This window comes from Chaetodon trifascialis, chromosome 17 (assembly GCF_039877785.1).
Source record: "Chaetodon trifascialis isolate fChaTrf1 chromosome 17, fChaTrf1.hap1, whole genome shotgun sequence".
In the NCBI taxonomy this organism is placed as follows: domain Eukaryota; kingdom Metazoa; phylum Chordata; class Actinopteri; order Chaetodontiformes; family Chaetodontidae; genus Chaetodon; species Chaetodon trifascialis.
In genome coordinates, this window is record NC_092072.1 from 24,084,367 (window position 1) to 24,100,850 (window position 16,484).

At 40.2% G+C, this 16,484-nt stretch overlaps 1 protein-coding gene across 2 annotated transcripts; it reads right to left on the bottom strand.

The window, feature by feature from the left end:
* Window positions 1-270: 270 nt before the first annotated feature.
* Window positions 271-16,225, bottom strand: mgat1b (alpha-1,3-mannosyl-glycoprotein 2-beta-N-acetylglucosaminyltransferase b). Of its 2 annotated transcripts, none has more exons than XM_070984007.1 (3): window positions 15,793-16,225; window positions 5,433-6,693; window positions 271-3,130 (listed from the first exon to the last, which is right to left on the bottom strand). In XM_070984007.1, exons 2-3 carry the CDS (start codon window positions 6,300-6,302, stop codon window positions 2,429-2,431), a joined length of 1,572 nt encoding a protein of 523 aa, XP_070840108.1. In that variant the 5' UTR covers window positions 6,303-6,693; window positions 15,793-16,225; the 3' UTR covers window positions 271-2,428. The 2 variants fall into 2 exon arrangements, with proteins under 2 accessions (XP_070840108.1, XP_070840109.1); XM_070984008.1 differs by lacking the exon at window positions 15,793-16,225 and adding an exon at window positions 15,023-15,147.
* Window positions 16,226-16,484: the final 259 nt, after the last annotated feature.

Genomic DNA, 16,484 nt, shown 5'->3' on the forward strand with positions numbered 1-16,484 from the left:
ATACACATACTGTATAGCTGACTGCAGAGATAGATCAGGATGAAAAGTGAGAGACTGAATCTGTGCAGTTCTTTTTCATTTTGATCAAGGTTTTCTCAAACAGGCCACGCTTTACGGATGGCAACATTGCACTAATTATTGAGCCAAAGTAAGCCTCATTCACCACGTACAAACTAAGCATCAACCAGGCAAGATGCCTCGATGATCAACCGTTCAAAATGGAGCACTGAATGGTTGCTGTCAATGAAAGAGTGACTACTTCAGCATGTGGACAAATATCAAAATAGTTGATTTTATTTATACTGTATTAAAGTTATAAACACATCAGGCAGTGGTTTTACACATCACCATACAGTCATGGGAAACAATCAATCTTGTGGATAATCCCCCAAAGCTAATTACAGTACAGTGATAATCATTTCCCCAGCCACTCTTCAGCCTTCTTGTTGCATAAACAAAAACTATCAAACAATCAGTGGTTTTTCAACAAACCTTAGCTGACCAAACCATGGGTTGGATGTCATGTCATTATAACTTGCCCTGTATCAGAGCAACAGGATGATCATCAGTAAAATGTCAGACTCAGTGATGTTTGAATCTCATTTGCAGCTTGGAAAACTTGTTAGAACTTCAAGTTCAAGACAGTTAAATCATTTCTAAATAGCTATACCATTATAATTGCATCCTTCATATTAACAATTAATGAATTTCTACACATTTAGACACCAAGTTCACTCACACAAACAAAAGTGTGTGGAGGAAATACCGATTCTGTAACCCTCTGAAAGCAGAAGGGAGTTTCAGAATGAATGTGGTCATTCAGTTAAGCCATCCTCTTTCACCATCACATTAATGGAGTTTGAAGTGGGCTACTCAGAAACATTAACGATATTACATTGCCAAAAAACAAAAAAAAAATGATAGGCCTTCCAAGACCAGCTTGAGCACGAGATCAATCATAAAGACTTTAGTATTCTTCAAAGTGCTAAAAAACTTTACGACACTGAAACTGAGGAGCCGCATCTGACAATCTTCTGAAACAAGCGTGCCATCAATCACACCAACTTTAAGCTGTGATTGTGCACGTACAGTATATATTGTGTCAAAGTGGGTGTGGTTCCATCTTCGCTCTCAAGCTCTTTTTTCATAACACATAACTACTTTTGTCATTTTTAATATGAACCAAGTGCAACACCATGAATCATTCTGTTGCTTTCCCATTTGCATGGTTAAGACAAAGATGAAGACAAAGCAGTTTTTTTTTCACCTGTCTTTGAGTGTGGCAATTCACAACAGCTTTTAGCACTATAGCCTTTAATGTGGCTTGAACTACTTCATTTGAAGCACATGGTGGCCTTAACACTGTGAGACCATCTCTCTGCTTTGACTTAGTGTTGTGCACTGTCATCACACTGCTTTCTAGGCCATGCTCAGAAACTGATCTAAGGACAGCAGCCCTGATAATTAAAGAAAACCTCCACCCTTGCTCCTCTGCTACTTGTCATGTACAAAACATTTTCATGGATATTTTGTTATGGTGCATCATTAAGTTCTTGGTGCTGTTCTTTTTTTGGCAACTTCAAACTAATGTGATGACAAATTTTATGAACCACTCGGTGACTGACATGTCCAAGTTCCAGGAGACAGGACAGTGATACATAGTTTATTGGTCCTGGATCAGGTCTTCTGTAGTTTGGGAAGTGTCTCTGCTTCCTCTGCAATTCCTTCTGTCTGTGCCATTGCTAAAAGAGCCTTTCATCTTTAATGTTCAACTATCATGGCTGTAACTTCACCTAATAACCTTGGTTAGCACTGGATATGGCCTTTGTTTACCACTGAAAACATTGTTGAAGCAGTAACATGATCTGAAAAGTTGAGTCAATTTCAGCAGTTTCTTTCAAAAACTTAGCTGACTGTAAAAAATGGCCCAAGATTTTATATATTACACACATTTTTTCTCTCAAATTCCAGAGGTGGGCACTCTTTCTGTTTGGCCTCCATGTATTTTAATCCCATTTACAACTGCTGCAAATATCTGAATGTAATGTCAAATCTATATTTGGCCAGTTATTCACAGGAATAAAAAAATACACCAAATAAAATGGGCTCAGACAGCAAGGCACGTTGCCAATAGCGGTTTTGAAAAAATGTTTAAGGGTGGAATTTTCCTTTCCTAAAAGTTAACTCTGTGTGAAATCTGTGTGGCCGTTGAACTTGTTGATCTTGAATGAACACCCTATTTTAGAAGCTTCCCTAACACAGGCCTTGATCTCCCAGCTCCACTGGTTTGCAGCCCCATCTGTGCTGCTTTAACTTCTTCACGAACCACTGCATCTGCTGATATTCTTTGGTCTGAGAGGGTGTTCCTCTGAATAAGGCTCTCTCCCCTCTTCAACACCATTCACATTATACAATCCAGATCAGTCACTCAGCTCCAGCTGATGTCATACTGTGTCCAGCCCTCTGGCGGAGTCAAGAACACTCTTCGACCCCGGTAGAGGAAACTGACTATACCCCTGTAACCTGTACGAGGAACTCCAGATTTCAGGTCGTCCATCACCCCCAGATTTCGAGCAAAGACTTTAAAACTTTCCCGACTGGAGTACTGGACCCTGTATGGTCCAGGGCCTCTTAAGCTGCCCCCTTGTTGGAGGTCCTCAATCTTCACCAGTGGGGCGCTGTAAACCTCTTTGATGAAATTTTCATCATACTTCTCTTTTAGCAAATAAGACAAATCCTGTTTGGTAAAAGGCACAAATTCAGTGTTAAGCTTGATGTAGCGAAGATACTGGTCAAAGAACTGACCTAAACTAACGCCTTTCCGGCCAAATGTGATAGTCCGGGAGATTTCTGGCCGAATGCAGGAGCGGTCTTTGCGCTGCTCCGGTTGACGCATCCAGTCGTCCCAGAAGGCCGAGGGCCATTTGGGTTCCAGTTCATCCCACATCTCCTTTAGCAGCATCCAGCCCAGCCCAGGGAAGAAGTCTGTTCTGTAAAGAAGTTCAGCTTTGGATGGATCCACCAAGGCGTCTCTGCCATTATCGTTCCAGGCAGAAACACACCACAGGGTGGGGTCAGACCGCAAGATTGGGTACAGGGCTCGGAAATACTCAAAGAAGTCTGGTGCAACCTAAAGGAGGGAGATGCACAGGAGTGAGATGATAATGTTTCAGAGATAAAGTCCAGATAGATCAAAATAATCATTGCAAAGTCAATTTACAGAAGTCAATTCAAGAGCACAGGAGATCAGCATCAGTCTGAGCTCATTTTAAATCCTTTCATTCTGGAGTGGCTAACTGTGGTGTGCAGGCCAACTGAAAATGGCTTTCTAACAAACACTAAATGTTGCTGTCATTTTGAACAACTACAAGCAAGCCCTGTTGTTGCACTAATGAATTTAAACACCAGAGGCCGTTGCCATTTTGAACACATTAACTTACAATGATCATCAGTCGATGAGTAACTGGTTGAAAACTATGCATCTACTATTGTTTGGTTCGTAAGTCCTTACATTTTTCTGCTTGTGGCCCACAATCAAAAATGTCTGGTCACCCCTGTTTGAATTAATTTGTCTCTGTTTACCACAAACCCTGTAAGGGTTTGAAGAATAATTCCACTCATTAAAGTATGGGTCCTATTTCACTGTTTGGGCCATCAATTCTACTAGTAATTATAACAACAGTGAAAATAGCTGAGTTCTGAGAAGACAGCAGGTTGCTCAACAACAGTGAGTATAGAAGGTCAAAGCTGAAGCAGGAATATGAATGTTTATAAAAGACAGTTCTGGTAATAATTTTATTGTTTTCTCTTGACTAACCTGGAGCTTTATTTTGAACCTTTCAGATTGCATGGTTTCCAGAGTTTTTTGACCCATCACACTTCTTGTCAGTAATGCCATCATGTTCTCAGCTATTAACTTGTTGAGTATAATGTCATTATTACTAATAGAAATGTTGGCCAAACCTATAAAAAGAAAACCAAAGTTACGGCAAACTGAGCAAAAACAACACAAAACAACAAGCACTGCAAAGTGCAAACAAACAAATCTAAACCTGAAAAAATTTAACAAGGAAAAATATGAAACATTACAAAAAAATCATGTGGAATATATATGAGCTGTACAGTTAGTAAAGGAATTAATGAGGACTTAGAAAGTACTATTCCAAAGGGAAGAAAAAAACCTGCTGACAGTGAAGTGTTTGGTATGTGACCTGTGAAAAAGGTGTTCAACTTTAGTTTCACTCCTCCACAACAAATACCTCTGTGCTACCATGCAGTTTGGAAACCACATACAAAATGCTTCTTGCTCCAAGTGTTCCAAGTAATTTTGAATGAATGCTTAGAGGACCACAAAAAAAAAAAAAAAAAAAAAAAAAAAAATCAATAAATTAGAAAAATAAAAAACCCCAAAAATAAAAGAATCACCATTGCATTCCAACTGTGGCAGCAGTTCCAGAGGCACAGAAACCCAAAACTCAATGCATGACCAGACACATAGTATGGCTAAGAGGGATAATGTGTTTTCATTGACCTTTTGACAATATATATAATTGAGTGAACTGAATAGTCAAAGAAGAGGTGCATGCATCAAGTTTTATGCAGAAACATGCCCTAACATTTAGGTTTTACTGGGAATGCTTTTTTTTTTTTTTTTTTTTTTACCTTTCCCACTTCCTATTAATAGCTTTGGGGTGTTCATTAGAATAGAAGGCAAGTCAGTTTCATTTACATGGCCCAAAATCACAAATTTGCCTCAAATTACCTTACAACCTGTCAATGGTGGAAAAGAACTAATTTTCTTTACTTACTAAAGACAAGTTCCAATCCAGTAATTTAAAAATACAATCACAAATAAAGTCCTGCATTTCATATCCAACTCCAGCAGAAATACAGCAGTATCATCTAAATGTACTGAAAGTGTCAAAAGTGAAATGACTGCAGAAAAATGACCCTATGACTACTCTACTACTACAGATGACATTATTAGATAGTTAACACTGATCCATCGATGTGCATTTGTGTAAGCAGCATTTTACATGATGAACCATAGTGAACCATAGTGGGATGAAAAAAGTGACAGTTCCAAAACTGATCCAAATGGCAATAGTTTCAGCCTATCGAATTGTTTCTGTTTTTCTGTGTACCACATGCTTGCTGTCACTGCTTAGCTATCTGCCTTTTCTCTTTCTCAACTTCTCTATTTCTGTGCTGCACTTGAGGATTGCTGCCAGTGAACCTCAACATCCCATTAAGTGGCATTGTTTACCGATGCCTTAAACAACCATTACAAACACTATACAGACCTCTCCTATTTGTGTCTATTGACAAACTATCCAATAAAGGCAAAATTGCACCAAAAAGTGAGCTATCACAACTATAAAACACAGTAATGCGTGGTGAAGTGAATAAGGCAGGCTTCTGTCAGCACTCACCTCTAAGTCATCCTCCACTATGACCACAGTAGACTGGGAGAATGTGCTGAACACTTGGTTGAGTGCCCAGCGGTAATGTCGGGCGATTTTGTAGTAGCCCTGGAACTTCCTATGCTCTGGCCGGACTCTGATGTCTGAGAGATCTGGTTGGCTTATGTGGGTCACTTGATCTCCAAATGAGCCAATCACACGAGCTGTCTCGGCATGGCCACAGTCCTGACTGACAATGATTGGATTAAGTTCTGGAGAAGGGCGGTACTGGATCAGTCTGTCAAGGCTCCGTTTTACCGTCACTCTGTCACAAGCAATAACTAGAATGGGAATGACAACTTCTGGGCTGGCAATGGAAGTCGTCAATTCATTGTTCTTAACAATCTCTTCCTTTATTTCAATGGCCTGGTGCTGTTCTACCTTAGAGTATGAAGCTACTGTATGAACAGCATTCTGTATATGTTTTAGTTCAGTTTGGTCCCTGTCATCCACACTGTCTTTGAGAGGAAGGGGAGGTTTTGGTGGCTGGTGGACAACCTTGTTTTTGAATTCTTTTGTATCATCCGTTTCTCTTTTCCCAATGTCTTTCTGCTGAGCCCACACTGCCCTGTGACTTTCAATCTGCTTCAGTAGCTTCTTCTGGGTCTCGAGCTGAATTTCAACCTCCTCTGCTAGGCGGATCACCTCTCCGGCCAGGTTGACCCGGACTCCTTTCCCTCTGCCCACACCCCACTCCTCCTTTCCTCCTGGTTCGGCTCCACCGCCTTCTCCGAGGCGGCCAATGGGAGGGCGACCCCAAAGATAAAGTAGAAGTAAAGCATTCCAGGCGACAAACAGGAAAGCACCACATAGTATAAGAGAACCTTTCTTGCGAACCATGGCCCAATGACACTAGATGAGGGATGGGGTAGTGGAAAAGGCTGCTGCAGGTAGGGCACAAGTGATAGAACCAGAATGAAAATCCTACAGACCGAGGTGGAAATATCAGCTGGACAGGAAATTGATATCTGGTCACATTGTAATTATTTCAAATTTGAGAGTCATCCTGTCTTAGAGCAGGAGGAGGATTGTCCACTTTAAAACACATTTACATGATCCTAGTGTGGAATGCATGCATTCCTTGAAATCCCATAGAGATGGGGAAATGAGCTGAGACAGGACAAGTTTAGCAAGGGGAGGCTGTAAAAGTGCAGATGAAAGTAAGGGAAAAGTGGGGTTTCTCTGGGTTAAGGGAATGCAACTTCTTTGATATTATCCTTCAGCCATTATCCTGAAAATAGAGAAAGAAAAAAAATGATCAGCAGAATCAATATAGCTCATTTGAACTTTAAATAATGAAGCAGGAACAAAAGCCCCTTTCAGACATGCACTATGCATCTGTAAAAATGTGAATAAAAGCACCCACAAAATTATCACATTCTTATGTATCATGTTCGTGTAGGATGTGCAAACTAGAAAGTACGGTTGAATTACTGTATAAATTAAACTAAATAGATATTCTAAGCAAGACACATTTATACCAAAAATATATACAAATGCATCTTGTTTTTAAATGAACAGAGTAAAATAAAATACGCTGCCTGTTTCCCTGCTGACTGTTGTTGAGGCCTTTCCAGGGTTCAAACCAGTCAGTCAGAAAATTCAACTTCTACGAAAACTTTGTCTCGCATTTACTGAGATATTACGTAGTGGTATTAACATTACTAAATAATATGCAAACATAATATCAATGTAATACATTTGCATGTCCCTGTTTTTCACAGCTTTAGGGTTAGGGTTATTGGAAACTGAATAGGACAACACAACTGCTGGACAACACAAGCAATTAGAAAACGTAACCTTGATCATCTGAGAAATTGTGACGTTGGTTTTCGATAGTTTTTAGACTTAAAGATTGATTAGTCAAACAGAAAAATTACTAACAGTTAATCTGATAATGAAAACAATTGTCATTTGAAGTGCTAAATTGGTATGATCACAAAATTTGAGAATTCCTTTCCCTCTATGCTAAGGGAAGGCTACTATGAACAGAGATGGGTACTGAACAGCAAAGTGTTTTTTGTAATAAGCAAAATGTGTCCAGCTGTCCACAGCATCGAAAATCTAGAGTCCAGTTTCAAAAGCTGCCACTGTGTGTCCAGTAAGATATGTGATCTTGCTTACTTTTTTATTGTTCAGGTGATCCCTGATTTAAATCAAAACTTAGCCAATTTTAGACCATATTTTATTCAGGCAAACTTGTGCAGTGGCTTGTATTTAGACAACTAGTATCAGAAATTTTCAACCGATACTAGCCTTACATATGGCAATGTTATAACTAGGGCTACACTCTGAAGCTTTGTTCATAACTGTGACATTTGAATTCTAAATCAACATTTGAAAACTGTGCTGCACTTTTTTCTGCATGTCTATTCATTCTATTCAAACCCAGTATTTCTGTACAGTTGCAGATGAAGATTAGGCTATTATTATTAGCATTATTCTTAACTGTAGAATTAGATTCGAAGGATTGTTTCTGACTCGTCTGGGCCAATTTCCTATAACTACAGAGCCTTGTAAAGTCCAAAAGTCAAAATTTCAAACAACATGATGATAATCATTTCATCAACTCACAGAATGTTGTTATCTAACAAAAATATCCTGCTTTAATCCATATTTGTTAGCCTTTAGCCTTTCCAAAGCAACATTTTCACTGTCTTTAGATTTTGTATATACAAGAGGTAGTAGTAGTAATGGCATTTGAACACTGGGAGACAAAAACAGATGAATTATAGTTACAATTGTAACTATAATCAGTAAATGGTCAAGCCAATAAGACAGTCTAGTGCTGAAACAAGTAGTGAATTAGGCAAATGACACAAAATTACACATTACATAAAATTATTTTGGTACGTGAGTAATTGTTCAAATCATTTGTCAAGCAAACAGGCCAAGCATTCAATAGCTGCAGCTTCAGCTGTTTCTCATCACTGTAAACTGAATGTCTTTGGGTTGATCAGGCATAAGAATACATCACTTTGGGCTCTGTGAAACAAACTCTTGTGTTTTCCTGTATCAAAACAGAAATGAAGTTTGGATGAAATGGTATACAGAGACATCAGAGCTGTACTGTTAACTGAATGAGGTGAACTTAGGTCATCTGTGACTATGCACTTAAATCTGATGAAGTAGATTATAAAATACACACAAAGCACACTTTACTAGTTTACAACTTGCTCACCGTGAACTGACACTGTTAAAAGAAACCCTTAATTAGAACAACAAGCAATAACTGACTAGACCAGTTGTAGAGATACTAGGATAGCACTACTATACACATACAACCATTTAAAGTGAAGGGAAGAGGCACATATCTCAGGGACTGCTGTCTCAAAATCTGAGCTACCTGAAGTGCAGCTGTAATTTGGTTGAACTGACCCTCAAGTTTAGGCCTAGTGCAGGGGTAGGGAGCCTTTTTCCTATTGAGGGCCATTTTAATGTTTTAACATCCTTTGAGGGTCATACTAAAATACTGAACACATATCCCACTAGGGCTGGGCGATATGGCAGAAAACTCTATTGCAATATAAGTGTTTTATAATGGTCGATATCGATAATTATGACCTATTTAAAATAAGGATCAGGAGAAAAATACATTCAATTTAAACATTTTTATTTTAAATTTAACCTTCCTCTGATTATAATCCCCTCAGCTATCAAGGCAGAAAGGAAATGTCAACACAACTATGGAAAACACTCAGATAATAAATGTAAAAAAAAAAAGTGTAAAAATGTAAACAGAGAGAAACCTGAGAACTTTTTTTCCTGCAGGTTTAGTGCAGAAAGTTCACAAGCTGATTCATCCTCTGGTGAATAAAATGTTTTCAAATATGTGCAGTGTTTTGGAAACATAGCAGAAACTTGACATCTGTAACATACAAACAAACAAACACGATAGACAGTACAGTAAGACTGACTGAACTATAAAACCAGCCTCGACATATGAACAACTTTAGTCACTCTTCTTACTCTAAACGTACATGAACTATTCAATTACATTTTTATTGCAAGTGTGTTTAAGAAAAAAAAAAGTATGTGTAAGAGATGTTTATAACTTGGCTTCTCCACAGTGCTCAGTGAAGCATGTCTTTAGCTATATGATATGCCGCTGCCTCCGTTACGTCTTCGTGCCTTTTAGATGATTTGTCATCAGGCACTGAAGCAGATACCTCTGCATGGTGGTCAGCTGCTTGTGCGGTGGTGCTGCGGTTGGCGGACGTTGGCGAATACAGCTGGTTAAATAAGGTGGTTAAATAAGTTTGTGGTGTTACCGGTCTTGGTGGGGACAAAAGTCTTGCATAAGTTACAGACCACATTGGTCTGACTACGGTCCGACTTATAAAATCCAAAATACTTGCGAGCTGACTTTCCCTGTTCTATCGACGATTTCCTCGCTCGCTGCAGCGCTCACTTTCTATTTCTCATCTCACTCCTGGCGGAGCAACAAATATGAGACAACGACACGGCGCAGCTGAACTTGATAATGTTACATGATTGGCGTGTTAGCGTGTCTCTCTCACTGATTAGTGATTATTCCCTACGTTGCTCGGTTACCTGAGAGCAAGTGCCTTTGTTCATGCAACCACCCTCGCTTCGCAACTTCAGGTTTCTTCCGACGAAGAAAAAAAAAAATATATCGAATGCTTTATCGAACGCATTTTATATTGATATTGATGGCGTGTCCATCGCGAGACATATTGCTATCGTTCTATCGGCCCAGCCCTATATCCCACCAACCTCTGCAATGCCAGGAGCTCTTTCTCTTTGGCAAGGTGTCTGATGTCAAATAGTACTGACGATGATGCTATTTGCAGCTGGCTTTCATGGTTTGGGTCAGTCTTGAGTGGAACGGAGTCTTTGCAAGAATCAGGTTTGAAAACAAATACTCTCAGCACAAGGTTCCCTAGTTTGCAACTCAATAATTTTATGTTGGTAGTTGTCAGACACCTTAAGGCGTAGCATTGTTCAATTCCTTTTGTTTACTTTTCACGTCCTGAAACCTCTCACCAAATGCCTTAAGGAGTGTTCACACTCAGGAGCATATTCAGATGTCATAGCAGATTTTTGTTCTTGCAGAGTAGGATAATGCAAAGTGTCCCCTCTTTCCAATTGCACTTGCCAGAGCTTGGAGGCACTGGCTGGAGTTTGAAGTTCAGCTCTGAGATGTACTTGGTAATGTCCACCATGAAGGCCAGATCACAGACACTTGTTACTGAGTTCCACAACAGGTTTTCCTTCATCTCTGTGAATTATTTCAGACAAACAGACACCTTGAAACAACTCTACTTTGTCTGGTGCTAGCAGCTCCATAGCAGCAACAAGACACTCCTTCACAGACTGCGACTGAATGAGCTTTCTGCGTCTTAGCTATTACCTCACTCAGTTCAGTGTTTCCCCTACCATTGTACAGGCCTGGCGGGCCGCCAGGCCAAGGAGACACCCGCCAGGCCAAAAAAAAAAAAAAAATGAATATGCCAAAAATAAGCCACCTATCCATTCATTCATAAATCAATAATCATTAACATTTAGGAGCGTCTCTGTGCAGCGCAACGTGAGTCAACCTGCTTTGTTGCCTAGTAACGATGCGAGTACCGCTGCTGAGAGCGCGGGCATATTTTATGGGATGTTTAAGGTTTGTAGCTAGCCAACTATGGCGCTGCCGAAGAAAAGAAAAAATATCGTGAGCGACAGACAACTTCATATAAAGAAGTTTTTCTGCCAGACTCCGGAGCCAAGGAAAATAGATGAAGGGAGAGTAACAGAGGCAACTCTTAAAAAAAAAAGACAGGTGCAGGTCCCCGCTCTGACCGACTGGTAACCCACTCAAAAAAAAAAATACAGCTAAACACAGAACATCTGGCTGGAATCCCGAATGGCTTGATAACCATAAATACAGCCCTTGGGGTTCTACCACACTCCCCATGGTAAGTTTCCAATTTGTTGTTTAGCTTATATTTTTGTTCTGATTGAGCTTCTTTTTCTTTTGGTAAGCAATAATGATGAAAATAACACAGACAATAGGCTAGTTTTCCACTAGAACCACTAAAGGGTAATTTTCCCCCACGTATTGTCAAATGAATGTAACTCTGTTATAATAAAATGAATAAAAAACTTCTATGTTTAATGTTTGTTTAAATGTTTAAATTATTTATACCTGATAGAATCTCAATTATGTGTAGGAAATTCCCCTACCACAAAGCCTTGGTGAAGTTCTTCTCTTATCAGCCCGACTTGGAGTTGAGGACGCCATCATCTACCTGCTCAACCGTGTCTACGCCCACCTGGACAAGCCGGCGAGCACTGTGAGAGTCATGTTTTTTTGACTTCTCCAGTGCATTCAACACCATTCGTCCAGCTCTACTGGGTGACAAGCTGACAGCGATGCAGGTGGACGCCCCCCTGGTGTCCTGGATTGTGGACTACCTGACTGGCAGACCACAGTATGTGCGCCTGCAACACTGTGTGTCAGACAGAGTGGTCAGCAACACTGGGGCCCCTCAGGGGACTGTTCTCTCTCCCTTCCTCTTCACTCTCTACACCACGGACTTCAGCTATTGCACAGAGACCTGCCACCTTCAGAAGTTTTCTGATGACTCTGCGATAGTTGGATGTATCAGCAAGCGCAATGAGGATGAGTACAGGGCTGCTGTGGACAACTTTGTCACGTGGTGTGAGCAGAACCATCTACAACTAAATGTGGCAAAGACTAAGGCACTGGTAGTGGACCTGAGGAGAACCAAGACACCTGTGACCCCTGTTTCCATCCAGGGGGTCGGTGTGGACATAGTGGAGGATTATAAGTACCTGGGGGTTCATATTGACAATAATCTGGACTGGGCAAAGAACACTGACGCGCTGTACAGGAAGGGCCAGAGTCGTCTCTATTTCCTGAGGCGACTGAGGTCCTTCAACATCTGCCGGACTATGCTCAGGATTTTTTATGAGTCTGTGGTGGCAAGTGCAATTCTCTATGCTGTTGCGTGCTGGGGTAGCAGGCTGAGGATGGCAGATGCCAACAGACTCAACAAACTGATCCGCAAGGCCAGTGACATTGTGCGGATGGAGTGTGACTCTCTGACGTTGGTGTCAGAGAGGAGGATGCTGAATAAGCTAAGGACCATCATGGACAATGTCTCACACCCACTTCATGATGTGCTGGCCAGGCACAGGAGTATGTTCAGTAAAAGACTAATACCACCAAAACTGAGGACTGAACGATACAGGAAATCATTCCTGCCTGTGGCCATTAACCTGTACAACTCCTCCCTCTGAATGGCCCTTGGACTTCACTGTCACTGTCTGGTCTGTTCTGTTGAATATTTTACAATTTCACTTTGCACATCTGATTCCATTTTGCACATTTTTTTGCACATCCAATATACTCAGTATATTACTTATTTTTATTACTGTACATTTCATTGTGTTGCATATTTTGTGTTGTATATTTCTTAATTTGTGTTATATATTTCTTATATCTTTAGTATTAATATTCTGTTTCTTAATATTGCCTTTATATATATATATATTTATTCCTTCTTGTTCTTTCTCTCTTTTTTATTTTAATCTGTAATTCTGTTTTGTGTGGAGCACTGTACAAAAAACAATTTCCCCTCTCAATAAATAAATCAATAAAGGAATTCTGATTCTGATTCTGATTCTGATTAAACCGAGAAAAATCAAGTGCAACACAGAACAATGCACACTGTGTGGTTGAAGTGCCAATGTGTAATCAAGCATGTTCCATTTGTATGCAATAAATGCACCTTATTAAGTCACCCTCTCCTTGTGATCTTGAATAGAGTCTGGGTGAACAAAAATTTGAATGCAAATATATAATAATTGTAGAATTGCAGAATTGCTTGCTGTGCCACATGACTTAATGCAACTGTGCCAATGCACCATCCCACGCGTTTCGTCTCTTTAGGGTTTTTTTCAGTTCCACCAGGCCTGAAAAAAATTCCAGGGGAAACACTGCAGTTGCCTGCATAACACTGTCTCTATCAGAATGTGGTTTTGTGAAAGCTGCTTGTTGGGCACCCAGACGCCACCGAACAGCATTAACTTTATCCATGTACATTTCATCACTGCCGGCACATCTCTACAAACTAACTCTGCACACTAGGCTTGCCTTCAACAATGAAGAAAAAAAAGATTGTCCATTTCTTTTGAAGAGTACCATATTTTTGTCTTCTTGACAGTCACCATGATTCACTGATGTAATATCAACCGCTACGAATGTACTGGGTTCAGGGACCACTTGGAAGATCTTGTTAGTCTGCTAATTTATGCTATTTTCTTTACAGCTGAACAAAGTAACTGCTTTTTTATAGTTATGAATTGCATTGCAGGCCAGATCAAACGGTGTCACAGGCTGTATACGGCCTGGAGAACAGAGGTTCCCCACTCCTGATTTAGTGTCTGTCAATACCTAATCTTGCTGTACAGTCAAAGTCCAACTTCCCATGAACAAACAGACTCCAGTACAAATGCTTACACAGTGATCTCCAGTCAAATAAAACTATTATTGAGTGTAAACAATGTGTTTGTGATAATAAAGGTTTTCTATGTCACTGTAAACTTACAGAGGGATGAAGGAAGTGTGTGGGTGGAGGAAGATGAGGAGGGTCAAACTGATTTATCCACAGGAGCTCCTCAGCATTAGAAAAGCCTAAACCAATTAGTGGTGATAAATATAGGCTTGCAATAATCTTGTAAGGATGGATGTTTCACTACAAGGAACAAATGCTGTGATTAGTTATGGCTCTCTGGCTGTGCTTCACTGCTCTGGAACAGGACAAACTCAGCTCTGCAAGTTATTAACATATCAGTACTGTTTATCTCCATACTACTGTCACCTTTCAAAGAGAACAACTGTTTTTTCCATTAAGTTATCAATTTTTTTTGGATTAATGAATTATTTAGTCTATTAAATATCATAAAATTGTGAATGTCTATCACAAGTTCTCAGCACACAGATTCAAAACCCAAAGATATTTAGTTTACAATTCCATAAAAAGAAGCTGAAACAAGGGAGAATTATTGCTGATTAATTTTATCAGTTGACTTATCAATTAATCGAAAAATCATTTCAGCTTTACTTTTTACCCTGAATCTTTTAACTTTTTCTTTTCACACTTCATATGTTGCAGAAAATGGCAACAAAATGGATCCTCCACTTGAAACAATTTCTCTTTGAAAAGCATAATAATAATAATAATAATAATAATAATTAGTTTTGCTTGGTGTGCATAATAAACTGAGTGTATAATTTACTAATGTGTAGAGAGTTGATGGACCCAAATGATGATCTTGACAAAGAAAATGGCAACATGCACACTTTGTAGCAGATCTACACGAAGATACACAGTAACATTTACAGTGAGAATGGATCAAGGAAGAAAAGAGAAAATATGAAGGAAAGGAAATCAGGCACATTCAGAATATTTAAATCCTTATAGAGAGCAGGGAAGTGTCGAGGACATACAGTAAAAGTAAAGAAAGCATACGCCCAACAAATGAGATCCCAATTCATGGAATAAAACGTGTAAAATTAACCTCACCTGAAGTCGGAGCAGCCGACAGATCTGTCATGCCCTTTCAACACTGCAGTAAGTTAAGCTTTGCAGACAAGATGATAGTGAAAAGGGCAAGATGGGCAGGGGGAGGGAACTGCTGGTCTTCTCTCAAATTGTACCAGCTGAAACTCTTTTACACTCTTTTCTTTTTGAACCCCCTCCTTCCTCAGTCAGGCAACGTGGAGCTGACTGGTAGGATCACAGAGTAATCTGTGGCAGGAACCAACCGGGGCATCAGACAGTGTGCCGTCCAGCTAATGGCTCACATGACTACATTGTGGAACGGATATGAGCAATGGCAGGTGACACCTCAAAGTCTGCTAAAACGAAATACGATTTAATTTCAACTAATGTCAACGTCAACATTGCAAACAGCGCGTCCTCATCGGTGCAACTGTATATAGTATGCTGGGGTGAAACACAGCTGCTACACTTTAGATACTTATGAGAAGCTAGTAAGCTGAGTGACACCAGACTATCGGCTAGCTACGTTAAATCAGGAGATAATGGACGTTTAATGCAGCAGGGGCATAACCAATACTTTGTCGTCTCTACGGTGATTTCTGAGCATCAGAGGCATGTTGAAAGTCTTAATAGCAGGCAGGCTAACAGCTGACGTACTGTAGCTAGGTGGCGAACGCCGAGCAGTGAAGATTTTTATTTATTTATTTATTTATTTATTTTCATTCGTGAGCGGTCCTGGTCGAATATACGATGGTGGTAGCAGCCGCTGGAGCCAGTCATACTGTACTCACCTTTCACACGCTGTTCTGAATGAGTCGGTGCGGCTTGCATCAAGAAAGGAAATGAGGCTCACATGAAGCCGTAGCACTGACCGGCTACCCAGCTAGCTAACGTTTGCTAGTAGAGCCACCGTTGTATTTCCTCCGGTGTCACATTCACAGCACATCTCTGTGTTGGTGCACAGCGAACCCAGTGTTGTCTGCGCTTCCATCTATGTTTTCCATTCTTCCCCCAGCTCAACTCTTTCATCCAATACCAGCAGCAGCTGTTGTTGTTGTTGTTGTTGTTGTTGTTGTTGTTGTTGTTCGCAGTCTACAGTGTCTGCTCCGCTACAAATGTTGAGCTGCCACCGGTTTGTGTATCCGCAATGGCACTTTACAGCGAGAATTCCTTTCGTCTGTCCTGGTTCAGTTTCTTCCACTCCAGTTGGGTCTACTATAGACTGCCTCTCCTGATGTATGACGACGGCATTTTTCATTTAACTACACAAAACGACCATTCCGGATTATTGACTGGAAACGATTATTATCGGTTAGGAAAGGAACAACCCGCACAAGTCTTATCCAGAACAATTTCACTTTATATAAACCCACTAACACATACAACAACAACAATAAAATATAAGAAAGAAAGTATAACAAAGGAGCCGCTCAATTAGCCGAAATTAAAGCAGCCACAAGCAACGAGAGCCGGGTTCGAAGAT